The sequence below is a fragment of the Camelus dromedarius genome, unplaced genomic scaffold (assembly GCF_036321535.1).
Source record: "Camelus dromedarius isolate mCamDro1 unplaced genomic scaffold, mCamDro1.pat HAP1_SCAFFOLD_200, whole genome shotgun sequence".
Taxonomy (NCBI): Eukaryota; Metazoa; Chordata; class Mammalia; order Artiodactyla; family Camelidae; genus Camelus; species Camelus dromedarius.
Genome location: NW_026989858.1, coordinates 960,614 through 979,179, shown reverse-complemented (window position 1 = coordinate 979,179; position 18,566 = coordinate 960,614). Strand labels below are relative to the sequence as shown.

Genomic DNA, 18,566 nt, shown 5'->3' with positions numbered 1-18,566 from the left:
TGTAATCAAATATTATCAAATGTGATTGGAGCACAGATGAAACAGAAATTCCTTTCACCTGGGATCTAGAGAGACTTCTTCAGAAAATGTGGCTTTGGAGATGGCCAAAGATATGGGTGGAATTTTGGCAGAACAGGATGTAAGGAATTTTAAAACTGATTCTAAAATTCATATAAAAATACAAAGGATCCCAAATATCCAAAACAATTTTGAACAAGATAAACAAAGTTGGAAGACTTGCACTATCTGATTTTCAGCTTTTTTTTTTTTTTTAAAACTACAGTAATCAGAAAGTATGGTGTTGGTGTAAAACAGGAAAATAGAATAATGGAGCAGAATAGAATGTTCAGAACTAAACCAACACTTATATAGACAATTGATTCTCAAAAAGGATGCAGTGGAGAAAGGATCTTTTCAACAAGTGGTGCTGGAAGAATTAGAGAGTGATATGCAAAAAAAAAAAAAATGAACTTTGATCCACACCTCACAAAATATATAAAAATTAACTCACAATGGATCATAGATCTTAATAGGAAATCTAAAACTACAAAACAGCTAGGAGAAAAAGCATAGGCTTAAGCTTTATGAACTTGGGTTTGGCAAATATTTCTTTGCTATGACACCAAAAGTATAATCTATTTTAAAAAGAAACTGATAGAGTGAACTTTATCAAAATGAAGACTCTTCAAAGCTGTTCTAAACACTGCTAAGCAAATGAAAAGACAAGCCATAGACAGAAGCTATTTGCAGATCATATATCTGATAAAGGTCTCTCTTTGTATCTGATCCAGAATAAAGAGGTCCCAAAACTCAATAATAATGCAAACACCTGAATGAATGAATGAGGCCAGAAAACACACTTCAGTAAAGATATCCAGGTGGATAATAAGCATATGAAAAGATGCTGATTAAAGGTGCCATTATTCATTAGAGAAATGCTTTTAAAAACCACAGTGAGATACTAGTACACATACATACAAGAATGAATACGATTAGAAAGACCGACCTTACAAAGTGCTGGTAAGGAAGTAGAGCAACCAGAGCTGATACACACCACAAGGAATTTACAATAGTACAACCATTTTGGAACAGTATTTAACAGTTTCTTTAAAAAAGGTAAATACCTATCTACCATATAACCCAGATATTCCTCATCTGGTGCTTTAGAAAAGAAAAGCATATGTCCATATAAAGACTTGTAACCAAATATTCACTGCAATTTTATTTATAATAGCTCAAGTTGTAAATAACCCATGCATCCATCAAGAAGTAAATGGAGAAACAAATGATGGTCTATCCAAACACTGCTCACAACAAACTCTTCAGTAAAAACCCAGCACTAAAAAATACTCTGCTATAAGAAAAATAAGCTATTAATACAGCAACACAGATGACTCTCAAAATAATTACACTGAATGAAAGAAGTCAGACAACATAGAGTAGATACTGCATTAATCCATTCATACAAGGATCTTGAAAATGCAGACCAATATGTTGTGATGGAAAGCAGATCAATGGTTTCCAGGGGAAGAGATGGGGAGGGAGGGAGGGACAACAAATGGCAGGAGAGAAGCTTTGTGGGTGATGGGTATGTTCACTCTCTTGAATGTGGTCATGGTTTCTTGGGGATATACTTATGTCAAAACGTATTAGCTGTACACTTTATACGTGTGAAAATTACTTTGCCAAGTATACCTCAAAGCTGTTTTAAGAAAAAAGGCACTTCATTCCTGATCCACCTCAGCGCCTGATTGGAGCGACATGATCAGTCCCTCACCCTGTTTGCCTAACAGGAAGGTAGAAAACCTCTCACGGAAAATAACATGTGGATTTTTCATTTGCAATGTCTGCCATGTAATAAAGAATTTCAAGACATGCAACATGTCAAGACTATATAACGGATAATATGAGAATAAGAAACATTAGACAAAGGATGCTAACCCCCAGGTGATGTAGGCATCAGAGTTACCAATAAAGGCTATAAAATACTTTTAATATATTCAAGAAAATAAGGAAATTATGGGAGAATAGACAACAGGGTAAAGACTTTCACCAGAGAAATATACTAGAATGTATTTTTAAGAGAAATCAAACAGATACTCTAGAACTGAAGCTTTCAGCTCTGGAAACAGGTAAACAGAGCTAATTAGGATCCCTTTTAAGTAAAACTTTCAGTAATGCCGGGTAAAATACAACAACAAATGTAACACAGAGCTAACTATGGAAAGAGAAGTTCCCAGGTGACAATACAAAGAGGACACTTAAAGCCCAGAGTGGTAATCTTGTGAGCTGATGCCACCACACCCTGGAGGGAAGGGGTTTTAATCTGCACATAAATAGAGATACAATGTCCATTTAGGAAAAAGGGTCCATACCAGATGTAGAAGACTCTTCCTTTATATCTATATAGTCAGAGACAGAAATGTAAAGTGGCAGCAGAGGTCACAGTGACACAGGGCCCTGGGCCAAGGAGTGTGAACACCTCTGCAAGCTGGGAAAGGTAGGAAGACGAATCCCTTCCTAGAGCCTCGGTGTGGAACGTAGCCTTGGCCACACGTTGGCTTTAGCCCACTGACAATGACTTTGCACTTCTGCACAATAGAACAGTGAGATGATGAATGTGTATTGCTTTAAGCCACTGAGTCTGTGGTCCTTTGTTACAACAGCAAAAGGAAAGAAACTCAGGAACCAACATGAACATGAACCCCATGCTGCCTGCTGTGCTGGCAGGAAGTTCTTTGTCTCTGAATCTGGGGGAGTCTCCTGTCTTCTGGCAGCATCCACAAACTACCTCATGCTAACTTGACAGCTTGCAGAGGGTTAAATCTTAACCCTGCACAGTTCTTGATATTTAGTTAATAAAAATGATGGTGTCATCATGGGTATTTTTCCATCTTTTAAATACCCTTCAGTCTTCTAATAAAGCTACCTCTAATTGAGAGACAGTGTAAATAGTTTTCAATCTTCATAATAAATAACTGTGGTTTTATTTGGTTACTTAAATTATGAATAATAATATTCACATTAGTAAAATTTTTTAAAATCAACATTGTTTAATGAAAATATCATTTCTTTTTGCATGAACATGTATTAACTACAATAAATGTTCCATGCTTTTTTCTGCGATTTACTGTTAGAGCCTTAAAGAATAATATTTTCCTCAAAAGGTATTATGGCAAAGGGATTTCTTTTGGTGGAACAGTTCCTACATCAAATCTGGTGCATGGCTCAGGCCACTGGGAACCTAGAGATGATAGATATTAGGAGGCATTATAAACACAAAATGATTTTTAAAGGAATTAAACAACTGGATGTGTGAAAACAAAGAATCTGAGAATATTCTAGTGAAATAAATGTATTTTTCAGCTTAAGCAAGACACTGGGTGAATAAATCTAAAATGAAAAAACCACCCAGAGGTCAGCAGTGAGTCATGCATGCAGTGTGACTGATCAAAACCAAGTTGTTTCCAAACCAGTGTGCAGGCTTGATGCCTTCATGAATCAAGTCTGTGTGGCACCAGGCCATCTCGAATACATGTTGATGAGGTATTTATAAGCCCTTCACCATCCCAGGACAAAGCCCACACATGAGCCACAAGACCATCACCTACACATCTGCAAAAGACACAGCATGGTGAATAGCACTTTTCTTGTTCAGTAGCCGGTGGCAGGGCACTGTGAGCAGACAGAGATACAGGGACACAGAGACACAGAGGCACTTCCCCTCACTCAGCTGATAACCTTCCGTGCATTCCTGGGGACAGGATTGTCATAAAATGCACCATGGATTGATCCTCCTCCTAGGAAAGGAACGGTAGGTCTGTCCTCAGGTTGGAGCAAGGGTGGCCGGAGGATCTCAGAGGAGCTCTTTCAGCACAAGCAATAGAAATGTCTGCCACCGTGACCACGAGAGACAGGTCTCCTGCCATCCCGGTAGGCACTTGGGCTCCTGACAAAAGCTGGGCTCAGTAAAGGCTTGAGTAGAAGGCACAGACCTGAGGGATGCCCCAGCAAGAGACAGGAGGTAGGGCCTGGTTTATACTGCTCTGGGTGTATCCCAGCCTCATCCGAATACGAAATCAGAAATTTGCAAAACAGCAGAGCTGGGATGGATCATCTACTCCAGACTCCTCACCTTACAGTTTAAATGGTGGCAGCCCTGGGAGGCAAAGCAACGTGCTAAAGGCAGAGCGTGGAAGTGGCAGCGCCAGATGAAACGCACCATGGCAACCCCCGTTCAAGGCCGCTGACACTGAGGACGGGGCCAAGGTTTCCAACGAGGAGAATGAGACAGTGTAAATACTTTGTTCCCCCCAAAACCCCAAATGGCACAAAAACTAAGGCACAAAAACTCACCTTAACTAGCTCTCTTCTGAGGGGGCTCTCTTCTGTCTCCGTCTTTCTGTCTGTCTCCATTTCTCTCTCTCAGACACAAACACATACAATTTTGTGAAAGGGGACTTCCTGCCATACAAAGACAGACTTCACATCTTCAGAGAAACACTTGACAAAGCACATTTCCAATTCAAGTCTTTGTGTGAGGTCTGGGCAACTGGCTTATTTTCTAGAACAATAGGTGGTTCCAAAATCAGGAGATCATCTTCCCCAAAGGAAGAGTTCTGGTCCGTGTTGATGAAGCTGGGGGTGTCACATTTCATGAGCCCGTTCGGCTCCTCCTCTGGCCACCTGCTGCATCTGATGGCTTCCTGGAGCCGAACATCACTGTCAAGGGCTATGGTTGGGATACCAGCTTTGGCCTTGTCCAAGCGGTCCACTTCATTGACGTAGCAGTGAAAGAGGGACCTAGATTCGTCATTGTGCTGCCAGAGAACCCCTTGGGCACCAACGGTCTTCCAAAGTCCGACACAAAGCTGTTCAGTCTGAATCTCTTCTCGGGAGACTCTGCATTGCAATAAAGAAAACCAAAATAAAAGATCGCTCACACTCTAGCTCGGTGACCTGAAGACTTATAGTTTTTGATATCTGCTGAGAGCAAATCCCTGCACAGAGCATGCTGACAAGCACTGGAAGTGAGAGACATCACTTTCGAACACATACAATTACACCCAAGGCAAAAGTCTAGTGAGGGCCCTTGGACCATCCTGAAAAGACATCCCTCCCTGAGAATCCTCAATACTGGTGCATCGCACACCAGTGTTTCTCAGTGGGACACTCAGATCATCTTCATCAGAATTACTTAAAGTGCTTCTTAAAGTGCAGAATTCTGGGGTGCACACCCTCAGTGTCTCCAGAAGTAGGGACCGGCAGTCTGTATTTTCATAGCCACCAAGATCACTAAACATGCTCAAGTTTAGCACCGCGGTCTACATCGGGTCACCTGAGCATCGACAATGCTGTCTCACGGGGTGGGGGGGTGCCATGTGTGTCAGTGTGCTGTCCTTCCCACGTGTATCCCCTGATTCTCAGAACTGACAGTGCAGTCCCATTGGGCAAGAAATACCACCATTTCACAATGCATACTCAGGGCGCCTGACTGACAGATACAATCAGTGCTAGGAAAGGGGACAAAACTCAGGTTCCTCATCGCTTGTTTCACTTACTGTGGGACAAATGATCAATTCAAGGGTAATAAATCAGTGTATGAGTGAATAACATGACTCTCGTTAGTCCCACGAGTGCCTGGAAGAGCGAGCCTGGGCACACTGAGAATCATAACAGCCCATCTACTTAATTGTCATCCTCCCCAGATTTATGTAAAGGTTACTTCCACCCAGGCAGTGACCCCCGAAGGGCAAGAATCATGTCTGAACACACTCTCAAATCCAGAACAGAACCTGACAACACTTAGGCTCTGGGGTCTGTGTTTAGCGAGTGTGGAATCTCAGTGATGCCAGCTCTTAGACCCTGCCTTCCCATCCCACCCCTCACGATATGGCCCTTATGACCAGCTCTCCCGGGGCTGGGGCCATGGAACCCATTTACAGGACTGGAAGAATCTGATCATGTAAACCATCCCCCAGATTATCACCAAGAGTCACCTGCATTTCAGGGATCAGTAATCCCAGAAGCTTTGCAGTTCAGGCAGGTGAGGGATTTTTATATCAGCTCTGTCTTCTACTGTGACTGCCTGGGTGACATCAGACAAGGAATTCTCAAAAGCCTGAGCTTTTCCTTTCAGGAATAATCTAAATAACAAATCTCGTTGACCACTCAACCAGTGTGATGTGAAGATCAATGATTTACACAGGAGTACAACATTCACTAGGTCATGGATTTAGAATCAGAGAAAAATCATTTGAGAAAGATTGACAGAATGTAGCTTTAATGCAAATTTAAGTATTCTTACCTTTCAGTAAATCATCTTCTTCCCCAACTTATCACTTCACCCAAGTTTAAAAGATGTTTGAGAACAGGGATGAGTGTGCCAGCAATCTGGGACGCAATAACCTAAAATGTCACCTAGGAAAAAGAGGGGAGTAACACATTTTTAAAAAGCATGGTGAGGATGGCGGGGCCATCCCCCAACTCCAGACTAAGAAGCTCTAAGTAATAGATTTCCTGCCTGACTGGGGCATCAGCTGATGTGAAAACCCACCCAGAAACCTCACTGTCCAGCAGCTCCTCCGTAACACAGGCTACACTTTCTCAGAATTAAGAATTGGGGCCAGTAACCACTTTGCTGAAGAATAAAGACAAAGAAGAAGAAGAGAGTTCTGCCCCTCCCCAGGGGAGAGCCCAGACCTTGGGCTGCATGCACTGAGCCCACCTCCCAGGAGAAGGATAAACTGAAGAAGGGCGTCCTGTGAAACTGGGACAGCAAATGTTGAGATGGGAACAAATTGACCGGCTGGCCAGGGACAGCCCCCTCCGTCGCTGCCTTGGCGGCTGCCTCCGCCCCCTCAGCACATCCTGCCCACTTCCGGTGGTTAAGCTGTCAGGGAAACAGTGCTTTGCGACCTGGGGCAACAGAGGCTGCCCCCAGGACAAGCTGCGGGGGATATGGGATCTAAACCACCAGCTCCCAAGCGGCAAGCTCCATACCCCCGCCAACAACCCGCCGCCCCCGCAGCCTACAGCACCCCCGGGGCAATATGTCCTGGAGAAGGGTGACCCGGGAATGAGGGGCAGCAGAGGCCACCCCCACGTCAGGCCTCCAGAGAGATGGGAGCTTATCCTCCAGCCCGCCAGGGGCAGACCCCCCTCCTCTCCAACCCCTGATGTCACCGCGCCCACCTCCCAGGAGCAACCTGACCGGGTGTGGGGTTTCAGGCTAATCTTGGGCGGGAGAGGCCGTCCCCAGGCCAGGTCAGGGGAGAGGAGAAGAAGTGGCCCCATTAGGCGGGGCAGCCGGCCGTCGCAGCTGCCTCTGCCCCTCGACAGCATCGCGCCCGCCTCCCAGGAGCAAGCTGACCTGGAGACGGGCATCCGGCTTCTTGGGCAGCAGAGTACGCCCCCAGGTTTGGCCGTGGGGAAGAGGAGAGCAAATTGACAGGCTCCGCGCTGCAGGTCCTCTACCCCTGCCGTCGCCTCCCCCACACTTTAAAGGCACTTCCCAGGGCGCCCCTCCCCCAGCAGGCTAAATGGGACAGGTGTGTCTGGTGATCTGAGGCAGGAGAGGCCACTCCCACACCAGGCCATCGGGGAGACGGGAGCCAATCCACCAGCTCCCCAAGGCAGCCCCCTACCCCCACAGCAGCCACCGCTCCTGCCCCCTGACCTCACGGTGGCCGCCTCTAGGGAGCAGGCTGACCTGGAGATGGACGTCCGGCGAACTAGGGACAACAGGGACCGCCCCCAGGGCAAACCATGGGGAGAAATGGGAGCAAATGGACCGGCTCCATGGGAAAACCTGCCGCTGCTGCCACCACCCCCAACGTAACACGCCCGCCTCCTGGGGCCAGGCCGACTAGGATACACGTGTCTCTTAACCCAGGGCAAGAGACACCGCCACCAGGACAAGCCGCGGGGAAGATGGGAGCAAATGTGCCCGCTCCCCCGCTGCAGGCCCCCGACCCCCGCCACCCGTGCACCCTGACTACCCTGCCTCCCGCCCCCAGCAGGCAAAGTGGGAAAGGGTTGTCCCGGGACCTGGCGCAGCAGAGGCCGCCTGCAGGCCACGCGGCACAGACATGGGAGCTAATCCTCAAGCTCCCCCGGGGCAGCCTCCCTATCCCCGCAGCCACCACCTTCCCAGCCCCCTGACTGCACCGCACCCATCTCCCAGGAGCAAGCTCACCTGGAGTCGGACCTCAGGCAAATCTCTGGCGGCAGAGGTCGCCCCCAGGCCAGGCCGCGGGGGAGAGAAGAAATGGAGCAGCTCCCTGGAACGGACCCCAACCCCCAGCCGCCGCCGCCGCCGCCGCCTCCCAGGACCAAGCTCACCTGGAGACCGGCGTCCCGCCTCTACGGCAGCAGAAGCCGCCCCTGGCTCCGCCGCGGGGGAGAGCGGAGCGAATTGACCGGCTTCTGTGCGGCAGCCCCCATATCCCCGTGGGCCCTGCACCTTAACGACAACGCCTCCACTCCCCACTCAGCTTGCTGAGTGGGACAGGTGTGTGCAGCGACCTGGGGCAGCAGAGGCCGCTCCCAGGCCCGGCAGCCTGGAGAAGGCAGCTATTCCATCAGTTCGCCAGGGGCAGCCCCGCTCCGCCCACTTGCCGCTGCCACCGCCCCCTGACCTAACCGCCCCACCACCCAGGAGCAAGCTTACCTGGAGTCCAACATCTGGCGAATCTCCGGCGGCCATCGCCCCCCCAGGCCAGGCTGCAGGGAAGAGAAGAAATCGACCGGCTTGCCCGGGCAGCCTCCCACCCACCGCCGCCGCCGCCGCCGCCGCCGCCGCCGCCGCCGCCGCCGCCGCCGCCGCCCCCTCCGCCACCCCAGACCATTGCACTAATCTCCCGGGGTCAGGCTGACTGCGAGGATGTGCACTTGCCTTCTGACCCTGGCCACGTGCCTGAGCACCTTCCTGCACCCCTACACTCCCTGTACCTCTGCACCCCTGCCACTCTCTGCCCTTCCTCACTGCCTGCACCCCCGCATCCCCTGAACTGCCTGCACCCTCCACAGCCCCTGCACCCCTGCCACCACTTACACCTTTGCACTGCGTACACTCCTGCACCCCTGCTTGTCCCACACACCACCTCTTGGGCCTGTGGCAGAGTCTCTGCTGTTAGACCAATGCACAGGAACTCACATCTTTGCCAGTATATGAGGCATCAGTGGACGTCTGGGGTTGGCTGCAGGAAGGTACATGTTCCCGGTCTCTAGCCTGGGCCACTAGGGTGATCTCTGTGAGGTCACCCAGGACGGGCTCAGAGATGCTGTTCTCTGGGAAGAGAGGAGTTGAAACCGGTCTTGAGGGCAGAGCTGTGCTCACCAGGTCGACCACGCTTCATGTTTTACACAGGGTTTCGGAGAAGTGAAATTGATCCGGCCAAGTAAGACCGGCCTGCTCTGCGCCCACCTCAGTCCTGGGCTCTGAGGCAGACCGACTGGCTCCCACCGTCAAGACACCTGAATGGGCACCTGAATGGTCCCTTGGAGGCATCCTATCACTTCTCAGGAAGAAGTCTGGCTGCTTCCACCCCATGGCCCTCCCTCCCACGGTGCTGGCCTCAGGAAGGTTCCTTATTTGGGGAAGAAGGCAGCCCACCCCCTACCCCACCCCTCACCTTTCTCTAACCCAGGCTGGTGCTTTCTCTGCCCTTCAGAGTCTGGAATGCCATTCCTCTTCAGGTATGTCCCTTCTGAGATGGACTTGCTTCCACTCAATTCTAGGTGAGGATGCACCATGGAATGCACTGGGTAAGAGAACCAAAATAAATAGTTTTTTCTGTGAGGTTTTCTGTTTATCTACTGGGATGGGCTGTGTGTAGTTTGCTACAGCCATTGGTGTGAGAGGCTAAAGCTGCCTGTGTGTCCTTGTTTTCATCTGCCCGCTATCTTTGGGTTTTCCCTAGACACTCCTGAGACATTAACTTCTTTTAATTTTATTCCTGTTATTACACAGAGGCCCTACTGACATGGAGGTTAGGTGTTGGGGTAGCGGAACAGAGCAGGGCATCTATACTCCTGTGATTAGTTCTCATTGAGCCTGTGCCCTGCGCTGTGACCTCCACAAGTGTGTCTCATTCCCCTCACCCCAATTTGGGTGAGACAGAAGGGATTTCCCTTCCCCCAGGCTGGTTAGGCTCTGGTAAAATAATTTCTCATTTAAAAAAAAAAACACAACCCCCCACAATGGAAGAGAATGTTCTGGGTGTATTTCATTAGAGTTATTTTATCCTTTCCTGGCAGGAAGCATGAGGAGTTTTCCTATGATTTTCACTCTGAGAACAGGGTACTGTCCTCGAAGTAAAATGCATGAAAAAGAGCAGGGGGCCCCTCTGACTGGCCCCCTGAAGTTGTCACACTCAGACTTCCCCACGCTGAGTTTCCAGCTGGCCTCAGGGACCTGTTAAATCGGCCTGCCCCCGAGTTTCTTACAAAAGCGGGTTCTGCCCTGGGAGCTGTGACTCTCCAAGCCTGCCCGGCTGCCTCTCTGGGTTGGGAGCAGCTTTCCCCCTCAGTTTTCTTGTGGATCTAAGAAGAGCAGTGGGTTTTCAGCTCCCTCAGCTCTGGTGTTGTTTTCAGGACAGAAGGAGCAATTTCTGAGCTCCACACGAGCTGGACCAGAGGCTGGAAGCCTCCCCTCTTCTGCCTCCATGCAGACAATCAGTGGCTGTGGTTCTAGCCGAGTTTCTGAAGATGTGGATTTAAACACACACATCCCAGCCCCCACAGGAGCACACAGTCCCATAAATCCCTACAACTTCCACTGGTAACTACGGAACTGATGAGGACACGCGTTTCGGTGCTGCAGAGACCTGAATGCACGACTTTCTCCGTGGCCTATTAATGTGGTTGTTATGGGCCTTGTCTGAAGTGGCTTGCATACCGCACCTGGTACATGGGAAATATAAAATAAGTACTAGAACCTCCACTTTTTCTCCCTCTTGGGCCTTCCAACCTAAAAAGTAATACGTGAACTCAGACGGCCTAGTCACCACAATGAGGTCAGACCAGCCCGGCTCTCCTGAGTGATGGGCACTGACTTGCGCATTAACTCGGAACAGTAGGGGAACCGTCTTCCTCTAACTGGGCCTCTCCCCACACCAGGCACGCCCTCAGCTGAGAAGGGGCCAACTCCCCCATTGAGGTGTGTGCTGGTGGCTTCAGTGTGACCTGGCCCTGCCGGGACATGAACATGCAGTGAGGTGGAGTGTCAGGAGGAGGGGGGTCCCTGCTGGGGCAGCAGGGGGCCCGGTAGCACCCTGCGCAGCCTGGTGCCTGGGGCTCCCCAACATCTCCTACGGCCCCAGGGTCGGCTCTGGTCTGGGCCACTCCATGCACCCTCCCAGTATCTTTTCATTAAGTCCCTTTTTGGTTTTTATCAGCCAGAGGTGGCTTCTGTTGCTTGTTCAGTGAAACAGTGCATCAGGAAACCAGACTATTTCTAAGATCAGTAAAATATGAACTATGGTCAGCTCGCCGGGCAGACCGTGCAGCACAAATTCCCGCACAGGGCAGTGCAAATGCCTTACGTGAAGGGTCCTCATCATCTGTCTTCAGAGATACAGAAGCTTGTGTTTCAGGTAAAACCTCAGGGAGGGATTGAGGAATCCAAAGCTGGTTGGTTTCAAAGACTAACCAGTCGGACCAGACACCTGAGCTGTGGTCAGAAGCCTGGCTCAATGTCACGCAGACTCAGCGCCCTAAGTGTCCGGTGGGGCCGGTGCTGTTTCCTTTACAGGCTCTCGTTGGGGAGTCACTGTAGCCCCTTACACTCAGCAGGGAATCCAGCCCTCTTAGCCCCCACCCTGAGTGTTCCATGACACAAATCTCGGGAGTGTTTAATTTTCATCTTTGTTTAGGAGGATGAAGGTGGGGCAAGAGGAGAGATAAATTCACACTTAGTGACACCAAGTCACAGCCAGTACCTCCTCCTCGGAGAGCTATGTGCTCCCACAGTGGTGGCTGGGGGGCTGGGCAGAGACCCTCCTCTGGTCACAGAGGGACTCACTCCTCTGACTGCAACTGATGGGTTGGACAACCAATCCAGAGGGGACAGAGCATCTTTCCCAGGAATTTGGAACTGACACACAGAAATTAATTTCACTCATCTGGGGATTGGGAGGAGGGTGGGAATCAAATGAAACCAGAGCAGGAGAGAAAGTTACAAGTGAATGAGAGAGAGACAGAGAGACTGAAATTGTGAGAGTAAATAGTGTGAAGGAAGGATAACAATCAGGGCACAGAGGAATTCCAGCTCCTGGCAGTCTAGTGTGTCCCAGCCCATCAACAAACCTGCGGGATGGTTAACATCATTCCAGTTTTGCAGATTAGGAAACAGGCTGAAAGAGACGGGGGTTGGCTTTGGGTGCACAGTTAATTTAATTGCCACTGGACCCCTCACTTCCCACTGCCTGAAGGCACTATGATCCTCACAGGGACCCTGCAGTGCTGACAGCCTAGCACCCTGATCAAAGGGAACCTGCGGGAGTGGGAACCTCTCTGAGTTTGGAGAGTTCCCTGCACCGAGATTCCATGCATCAGCCGGCTCCCGCTCACCACAGGTTAACGTCTCCCCAGCTGTGTAGTCCCCCGACCCGCTTCCCTCCCTGCCAGGCACCCCCGTTCTTACCACCGAGTGTACTGCAGGAATTCAGGCACAGGGATGCCCAAAGCAACACGAGCCCACCGGCTGTACAAACAGCAGACTCCCAGCCCCACCTGGGCTCCATGGGGATAGTAGGTGTCCTCACCTTTGATGTACCTAAGGCAATCTGTTTCTTCAGCTGGAGGCTATAGAGAAAAATAAAAGGTCCAAAACATTGTTCAGTGAGGAATTCCTCCAAGGACCTGACTTCAGAGTCTACAAACAGTTGTGCTGGCCGCTCTTACCCCCGGAATTTGGGTGAGGTGGTTTATTGATCAGCAAAATCGCCGGTGGCCCAGCTCCTGGGCTTGGCTGCCCAGAGGGGGCTGGGGGAATGGGTAAGGCCAGGGCACTCAGGAAGAGCACAGAGGACCTGACATCTCGCCTCCGCAGTTGTAAACCCTTCCCCAAATCTCAAGGCATCGGACAGAGTGCAGCCACCACAATAATGAGATGTTCCCATCTCTTCACTCACTCCTGTTGGTTCACTTACGTGCTGAGCATCTACTGGGTCACAGGACATGACACACAGGATGGCCGATGGGACAGGCTTGGTACTTCCCCCTGGATCCTGTTCAATCTGATGGAAGAATGATCACTCATAAACGGTTTCTCAAAAGGATACATAGACAGGAGACAAACTGCAGAGTGAATCAAATTTTAAAATATAAATGAAGATCCCCCAATCTCCCCGCCTAAGATTAACAGCATAAAGAAAATAGATCTTGCCTTTGATCACCAAGGAAGTGGTCACACTCTCTCAGGAGGAAAGGAGAGTTAATCTTTGAGCTGGACACAGAAGTGCTCCATCGAATTGGACCAGGACCTCTGCATTCATTCAGCAAATCTGTATAAGCTCCTACTACTTATGGGAATCTAGAAACTATACCCATTCCCAAGGCCCTTGGGCTTTATTAGTCAACAAAATAGACACGACTCCCCATCACTGGGGGCTCAGAGTTTTAGCAGAGAAAACAGGCAACATGATGGGGGTAGCAAGAGCTTGGGGAAAAATAAGAGTGATATGAGCAAACTCAGGTGATGGTGGTGGGGTGGGAGGCAGGCAGGAGGGAATAAGGCAATCCTGGCAGATCTCAAGGAGTAATGAACTTGAAGCAGAATAGATCCGGAGGAAGAAGGAAGAGCCGGAGCCAGAGGCCCCCAGAGTGATGTGGAGAGTGTGGGCAGAGAGGCAGAGCAGGCCGGGTCCTCGAAGGCTTTGGGACGACTTTGGCTCCTAATGGAATGGTGACCCTTTTAGTGAGTTTTGATGGGATGGGTGATGTCCAATTTATGCTTTTGTTTTGGGTTTTCTTGGGAGGAGGTTAATTTATTTATTTTAGTGAAGGTGCTGAGGTTTGAACCCAGGATCTCATGCATGCTAAGCATGCACTGTATCACTGAGCTACACCCACCCCCTCAAATGTATGCTTTTATAGGCTCCCTCTGACTCTGTGTGGATGAGATTGTAGAAAAGCAAAGATGGAAGAAGTAGGCTAATTGGTGTCCAACAAGGGGTTGAAGGAGGCTCCTAGGAGGGTGGGGAACAGGGAGTACGTGGTTAATGAATTCAGAGTAGCTAGAAATTTCTAACAAGCAGGATTTGCTGTCTGTGTGTGTAAGAGAAAGAGAGAGAAAGAACATGGTTCCAACATCTGGACCTGGAAAATGGGATGGATGTCCTCTCCATCCACAGGGGATGGGACAAGATGGGGCTGAGCAGGTGGAAAGGGGCTGGAATCAGCTCAGTTCTTCAATGTCATGATTAAGGAGTCTATTAGATATTGCCACAGAAATGCCTAATAGGTAGAGGAGTCTGGTTTTATTTTCTTTCTTTTTAACATTAAAAAATATAATTTAAATGTATTAATTTTATTATGTGAATGGATTTGGAATTTTATTTCATGCCAAGGTATATGTTATAATAGCCAAATGGAAAATATATCAGAAAAGGGGAGAAATGAGGGCTTTCACAAAAACTGACTGTCCGTAACGTAGGTAAAATTTCAACGAAACAGTCTTCAGTGCAAAAACCTCATCTTGGTGTTACATAAAATTAAATGAAAAAGGACTATGTTGATGTATCATTATTTCATGTTACATAATAGCCCCAAATAAACACACTGTTTAACTATGAGGCTTGTAGAAATACTATTCACTTTATTGACATAAATACAGAAATGCAGAAAGGTTCTAAGTTAGAATAAGCATTTTAGTGGAAATAATAGAGATCTGAGCATTTCACATGATATGTATGGACTGATTCAAAATTTGGAAAAGTAATTTACACAGTAGAACATATGTATGAATGTGAAAGCAAGATGAATGAAAGAAAAAGAATATGAGTATCAGGGAGAGAGTTCCAAATGGAAAAGGCCAATCAGGGAGTTTTGGACAAATCGAGAAATTGATGGCATGTCAATTTCCAAGTCTGGTTGCTTCCACCAAAAGTATAGCAGTGAGATAGAGGAGAGACCCAGGACCCAACTCCGAGGCACATTCGCAGTAAATATTTGGAAAAAAGAGGAGACGTTGGCAAAAGACCAGCCAGTGGATCGAAAGCAGAGCGATGGGCTGGAGGCCAAGTGAAGCAGGAACACGGGGGAGGAGAAATGGAAGAGCCGGGTCAAATGCTGCCAAAGGGCCATGCATGATGAAGACTAAAAACTGACCACTATATTTAGCAACGTGGGGTCACTGATGGCCTTGACAGAGCAGTTTCCATAGAGCGAGGGATCAGGGGAAAAGCCAGAGTGGGTGCAAAAGGGAATGGCTCAAGAGAATATGCAGACAGTGAGTTTAAACGACTCATTAAAGATTTGCTGCAAAGACATGGGGTGGCAATTGGTGGGGGTCAATTAGAGTCAAGGAGTGCTGTTTGTTTCTTTTAAGAGGATGGACTTTTATATACTGATAGGAGCCAACTAGCAGGAGAACAAAATAGATGAGGTAGTGACAGAGAGGATGGATGTGGGAGTGACAGCCCGGAGAAGATTGTATGGATGGGCCCCCTGGTGACTTTTGGATGACCTGGCTTTCGATGTCACCTGTAATAAGAGGTGGAGCAGCGAGAGTGTAGTCACAGACATCAGAAGGCGAGCGGATGTGCTGGGAGTTGCTGGTGAAAGTTCTCTTCTGTTGGCTTCAGTTTGCTTGGTCAAAGTAGAAAAGTAAACTTACCAGCTGAGGGACGAGAAGGAAGAGTTACTGGAGTCATGAGCAGAAGATACAAAAGAGACTTCAGGGACAATGGGACAGTGAAAAGAGCAGAGGGAGACGGGGGGAGTGTGCTCCCAGAAAGTTACGTTTTATCTTTGAGGTCCCCAAGTGTTGGATGTGTGATTGCCCTTCCTGCTGTCTACGAAATAAAAATTGAGTATGGTTCAGGGAAAATGCTATTTCATTCTAAGAGGCTGCCTGTTTCTCAGGAACGGTCATCTTAAACTGCAAACACTACAAAAATGTTGAAAAGAAGAAATTGTGTACCCAATGACCCACTATTTTCTATAAATTTGGTTGCTATTTATTTCCCCTATCAATACCACAGAACCGATGCTGCCTAGGATGGAGATACATCGATGCTTAAATGGAAATGAAATCTGTATCTTTCTCCTAAACTCCATGGCTTCCTTAACATCCCATTCCCCTTGGAATTTAGGGGTGTCCGGTATAAGAAATAAGAAACAGTTTGAGAAAATCCCGGCTCAGAATTACACAGCACAACCTCAGCTCAGAAGTATACAGCCATAAAAATGTTTAGAAGCAAAACTCCATAACTACTCTTAAAGAATTTTGCAAACCTGGGCCTGCCCAGATGTTTCCAAACTGGAAAGGTACTCCAATCAGTTGACCGGTACGGGAACCAGAGGCTGGTCAGCCTTTTCTGTAAAAGCCAGAGAGTAAATATTTTCAGTTTTGCAGATCATTTTGTTGTAACCATGCAGGTCTGCAATAAGAAAGCGAAGAGCACTGGGAGACACGAAACAAATGGGCATGCCCACACCCTCCCTTCCACTCAGGGCAGCTTCTCTGTGGTGGGGAGCTTGGCCACAATGACTTGTTTCTTTGTTTCCATTGGTTTCTTTGTTTCCACCTTACTGCTCAATCTCAGAACTTCAAGTGAGCCTGGTCCTTCAGCATCCATGCAGCAAGAAGGCTGAGCGGGGGTGGGGATCCCACCTGACAGAGAAGAGAGATGGCTTGTCACCATGACATGAGACAATCACACCTTCCGGGGTGAAAGGGAACAAAGATAAGGGAGGGGCACAGCAGTGGGACCCCTGGGTCACCTGCCAGGCTTGCTCTCCCTCCATGGCCACCCTGGGGGCCTGGGTGGTGTTGGAACTCAGCTACAGTGATTAGGCTGAGGGGACTCAGGATAAAGGACCCTCCGTCTCCACACCGGGTTCCAAACGCAGCCTCTCTAAGTCTACCCTCTGAATTTCTGGAACTCAGCTGGAAGAATACATGATCAGGCCAGACCCAGAGCCCAAGCCAAACACGACAAGGGTCACGTGGGGTTGTAACCCCGTGCTCAGCGGTCGGGGTCTCCTTGCAAATCTGCAGAAATCCCTGTTCTGCCTCATTACTGGGAGAAACCCCACATCTCTTCCTGCTCTGTCTGTTCTTCTCTTGAGGCTATTGTCCTGGAGGGATGCAGAGTCCTTGAACCTGGCCCTCCAAACGTACATAAGCAGCCTGTTCAATAAAACAAATTATGCACTTCTTCACATTTGCCAGTTTTTTGATTCCAGAAAGGCTGCGGGACTCTTTCTCACTGTCTCCTGTGCCCCCACCACTTGGTGGCCCTCTCCTCATGGAAACACGATTTCCCACAACTGCACCCTGCCTCCCAGCTTGTCAGAGGGGAGTGACCCACAAAGACACAGGTGTTTGTGAGGATCCTGTCCCCCAGCAGAAAGCCTACTCCTGGAGCCACGGACAGGGATCTGGCCTCCTGAGCCGCTCAGCTCTAATTGAAAGCCTAAACTTGGGACCCCGAACATTGCTGACTGAGTTTCTGAGACACCTGGGCTGGAAGGGCCTGATTTTTCTTTCCAAGAATGGATGTAGCGCAGCCTCCATTTTCAGGGCTGACATTCATGACGTATCTAGTTCCCCCAAATGCACCCCAGGAAGGAAAGGCCCTTCCATCCCACTGGTTAGAAACCCAGCCCAGGGGAGTTCCGAAGCACTGCATTGCTGTCAGGTCCAGCACCCCTGCAGAGTGGCCCCTGGCCCTGAATGAGCCCCTTCCCTGGGCCTTCCCTGCCTCGACATGACCACAACCCAGGTGGTGCTGGGGAAGGCAGGGAGTGCAGTGAGGGGAGGGGGTAAGCAGAGCCCCTTGCTCTGGAGTGAGGAGACCACAGAGAAAGGCACACACCACCCCGACCCTATACCCCAAACTCTTAGCCCCGCCAACACAGGGGCCGCTCTGCGCCCTCTCACCGTGGCTCTCCTGTGAGACTGCACCCAACCCGACATCTGGCACCCAAGCCCTACCTCCCCTCTTATGACAGATCCCGTCTTCTTGGAAACTGCCTAGCAGCGCGTATTCAAGGCCGGCAGCGGGCCTGGCGGATCTGCACTTCAGGTGCCCTACCTGGCCAGCCGTGCGTGCCTGGGCTCAGTCCTCTATCTTGCCCACCGGTAGCCTGGGTCCACGTCCGGTGCAAGCGGAGGCCACGGAGCCCAGGCTGATCCCCACACACGGACAGGTGAGGGTGCCCCCGCCTCGCTGCCCCGCTGTCCCGCCCACTGGTGGCAGCAACGCCCAACCTCCGGCCGGCGCCACATGCAGGTCAGGACTTCCGCGCGGCCCTGCCCTCCCCGGCCCCGCCCAGCTGTCCCATAAGCCTCCCCCCACCCCCGTCCTGGCTGCGCCCTGGCTCCCATTGGCTCC

The 18,566-nt window shown here is 49.5% G+C and overlaps 1 protein-coding gene across 21 annotated transcripts; it reads right to left on the bottom strand.

Annotated features, from left to right (window-relative positions):
- Window positions 1-1,440: 1,440 nt before the first annotated feature.
- LOC135320997 (uncharacterized) lies at window positions 1,441-18,519 on the bottom strand. Of its 21 annotated transcripts, none has more exons than XM_064484239.1 (13): window positions 18,267-18,517; window positions 16,665-16,840; window positions 16,462-16,544; window positions 15,709-15,844; window positions 13,155-13,241; window positions 12,647-12,807; window positions 12,310-12,356; window positions 9,636-9,764; window positions 9,158-9,291; window positions 8,672-8,724; window positions 6,557-6,892; window positions 6,308-6,420; window positions 4,492-4,902 (listed from the first exon to the last, which is right to left on the bottom strand). In XM_064484239.1, the coding sequence occupies exons 4-11, from the start codon at window positions 15,748-15,750 to the stop codon at window positions 6,613-6,615; spliced, it is 933 nt and encodes a 310-aa protein (XP_064340309.1). In that variant the 5' UTR covers window positions 15,751-15,844; window positions 16,462-16,544; window positions 16,665-16,840; window positions 18,267-18,517; the 3' UTR covers window positions 4,492-4,902; window positions 6,308-6,420; window positions 6,557-6,612. The 21 variants fall into 21 exon arrangements, with proteins under 21 accessions (XP_064340315.1, XP_064340316.1, XP_064340314.1 ...); XM_064484241.1 differs by having other exon boundaries at window positions 16,755-16,840; window positions 18,267-18,516; XM_064484242.1 differs by having other exon boundaries at window positions 16,760-16,840; window positions 18,267-18,516.
- Between the last annotated feature and the right edge of the window lie 47 nt (window positions 18,520-18,566).

Coding starts and splice junctions, on each gene's coding strand:
- LOC135320997 (XM_064484245.1), bottom strand. CDS start 15,750: ATGTCTGTGACTACACTCTCGCTGCTCCACCTCTTATTACAG. Junction 9,765..12,309: donor TGATGTTAACCATCCCGCAG/GTTTGTTGATGG, acceptor TCTCTTACCCAG/TGCATTCCATGGTGCATCCT. Junction 6,893..8,671: donor CGCCAGATGTTGGACTCCAG/GTAAGCTTGCTC, acceptor TTTCCCTGACAG/CTTAACCACCGGAAGTGGGC.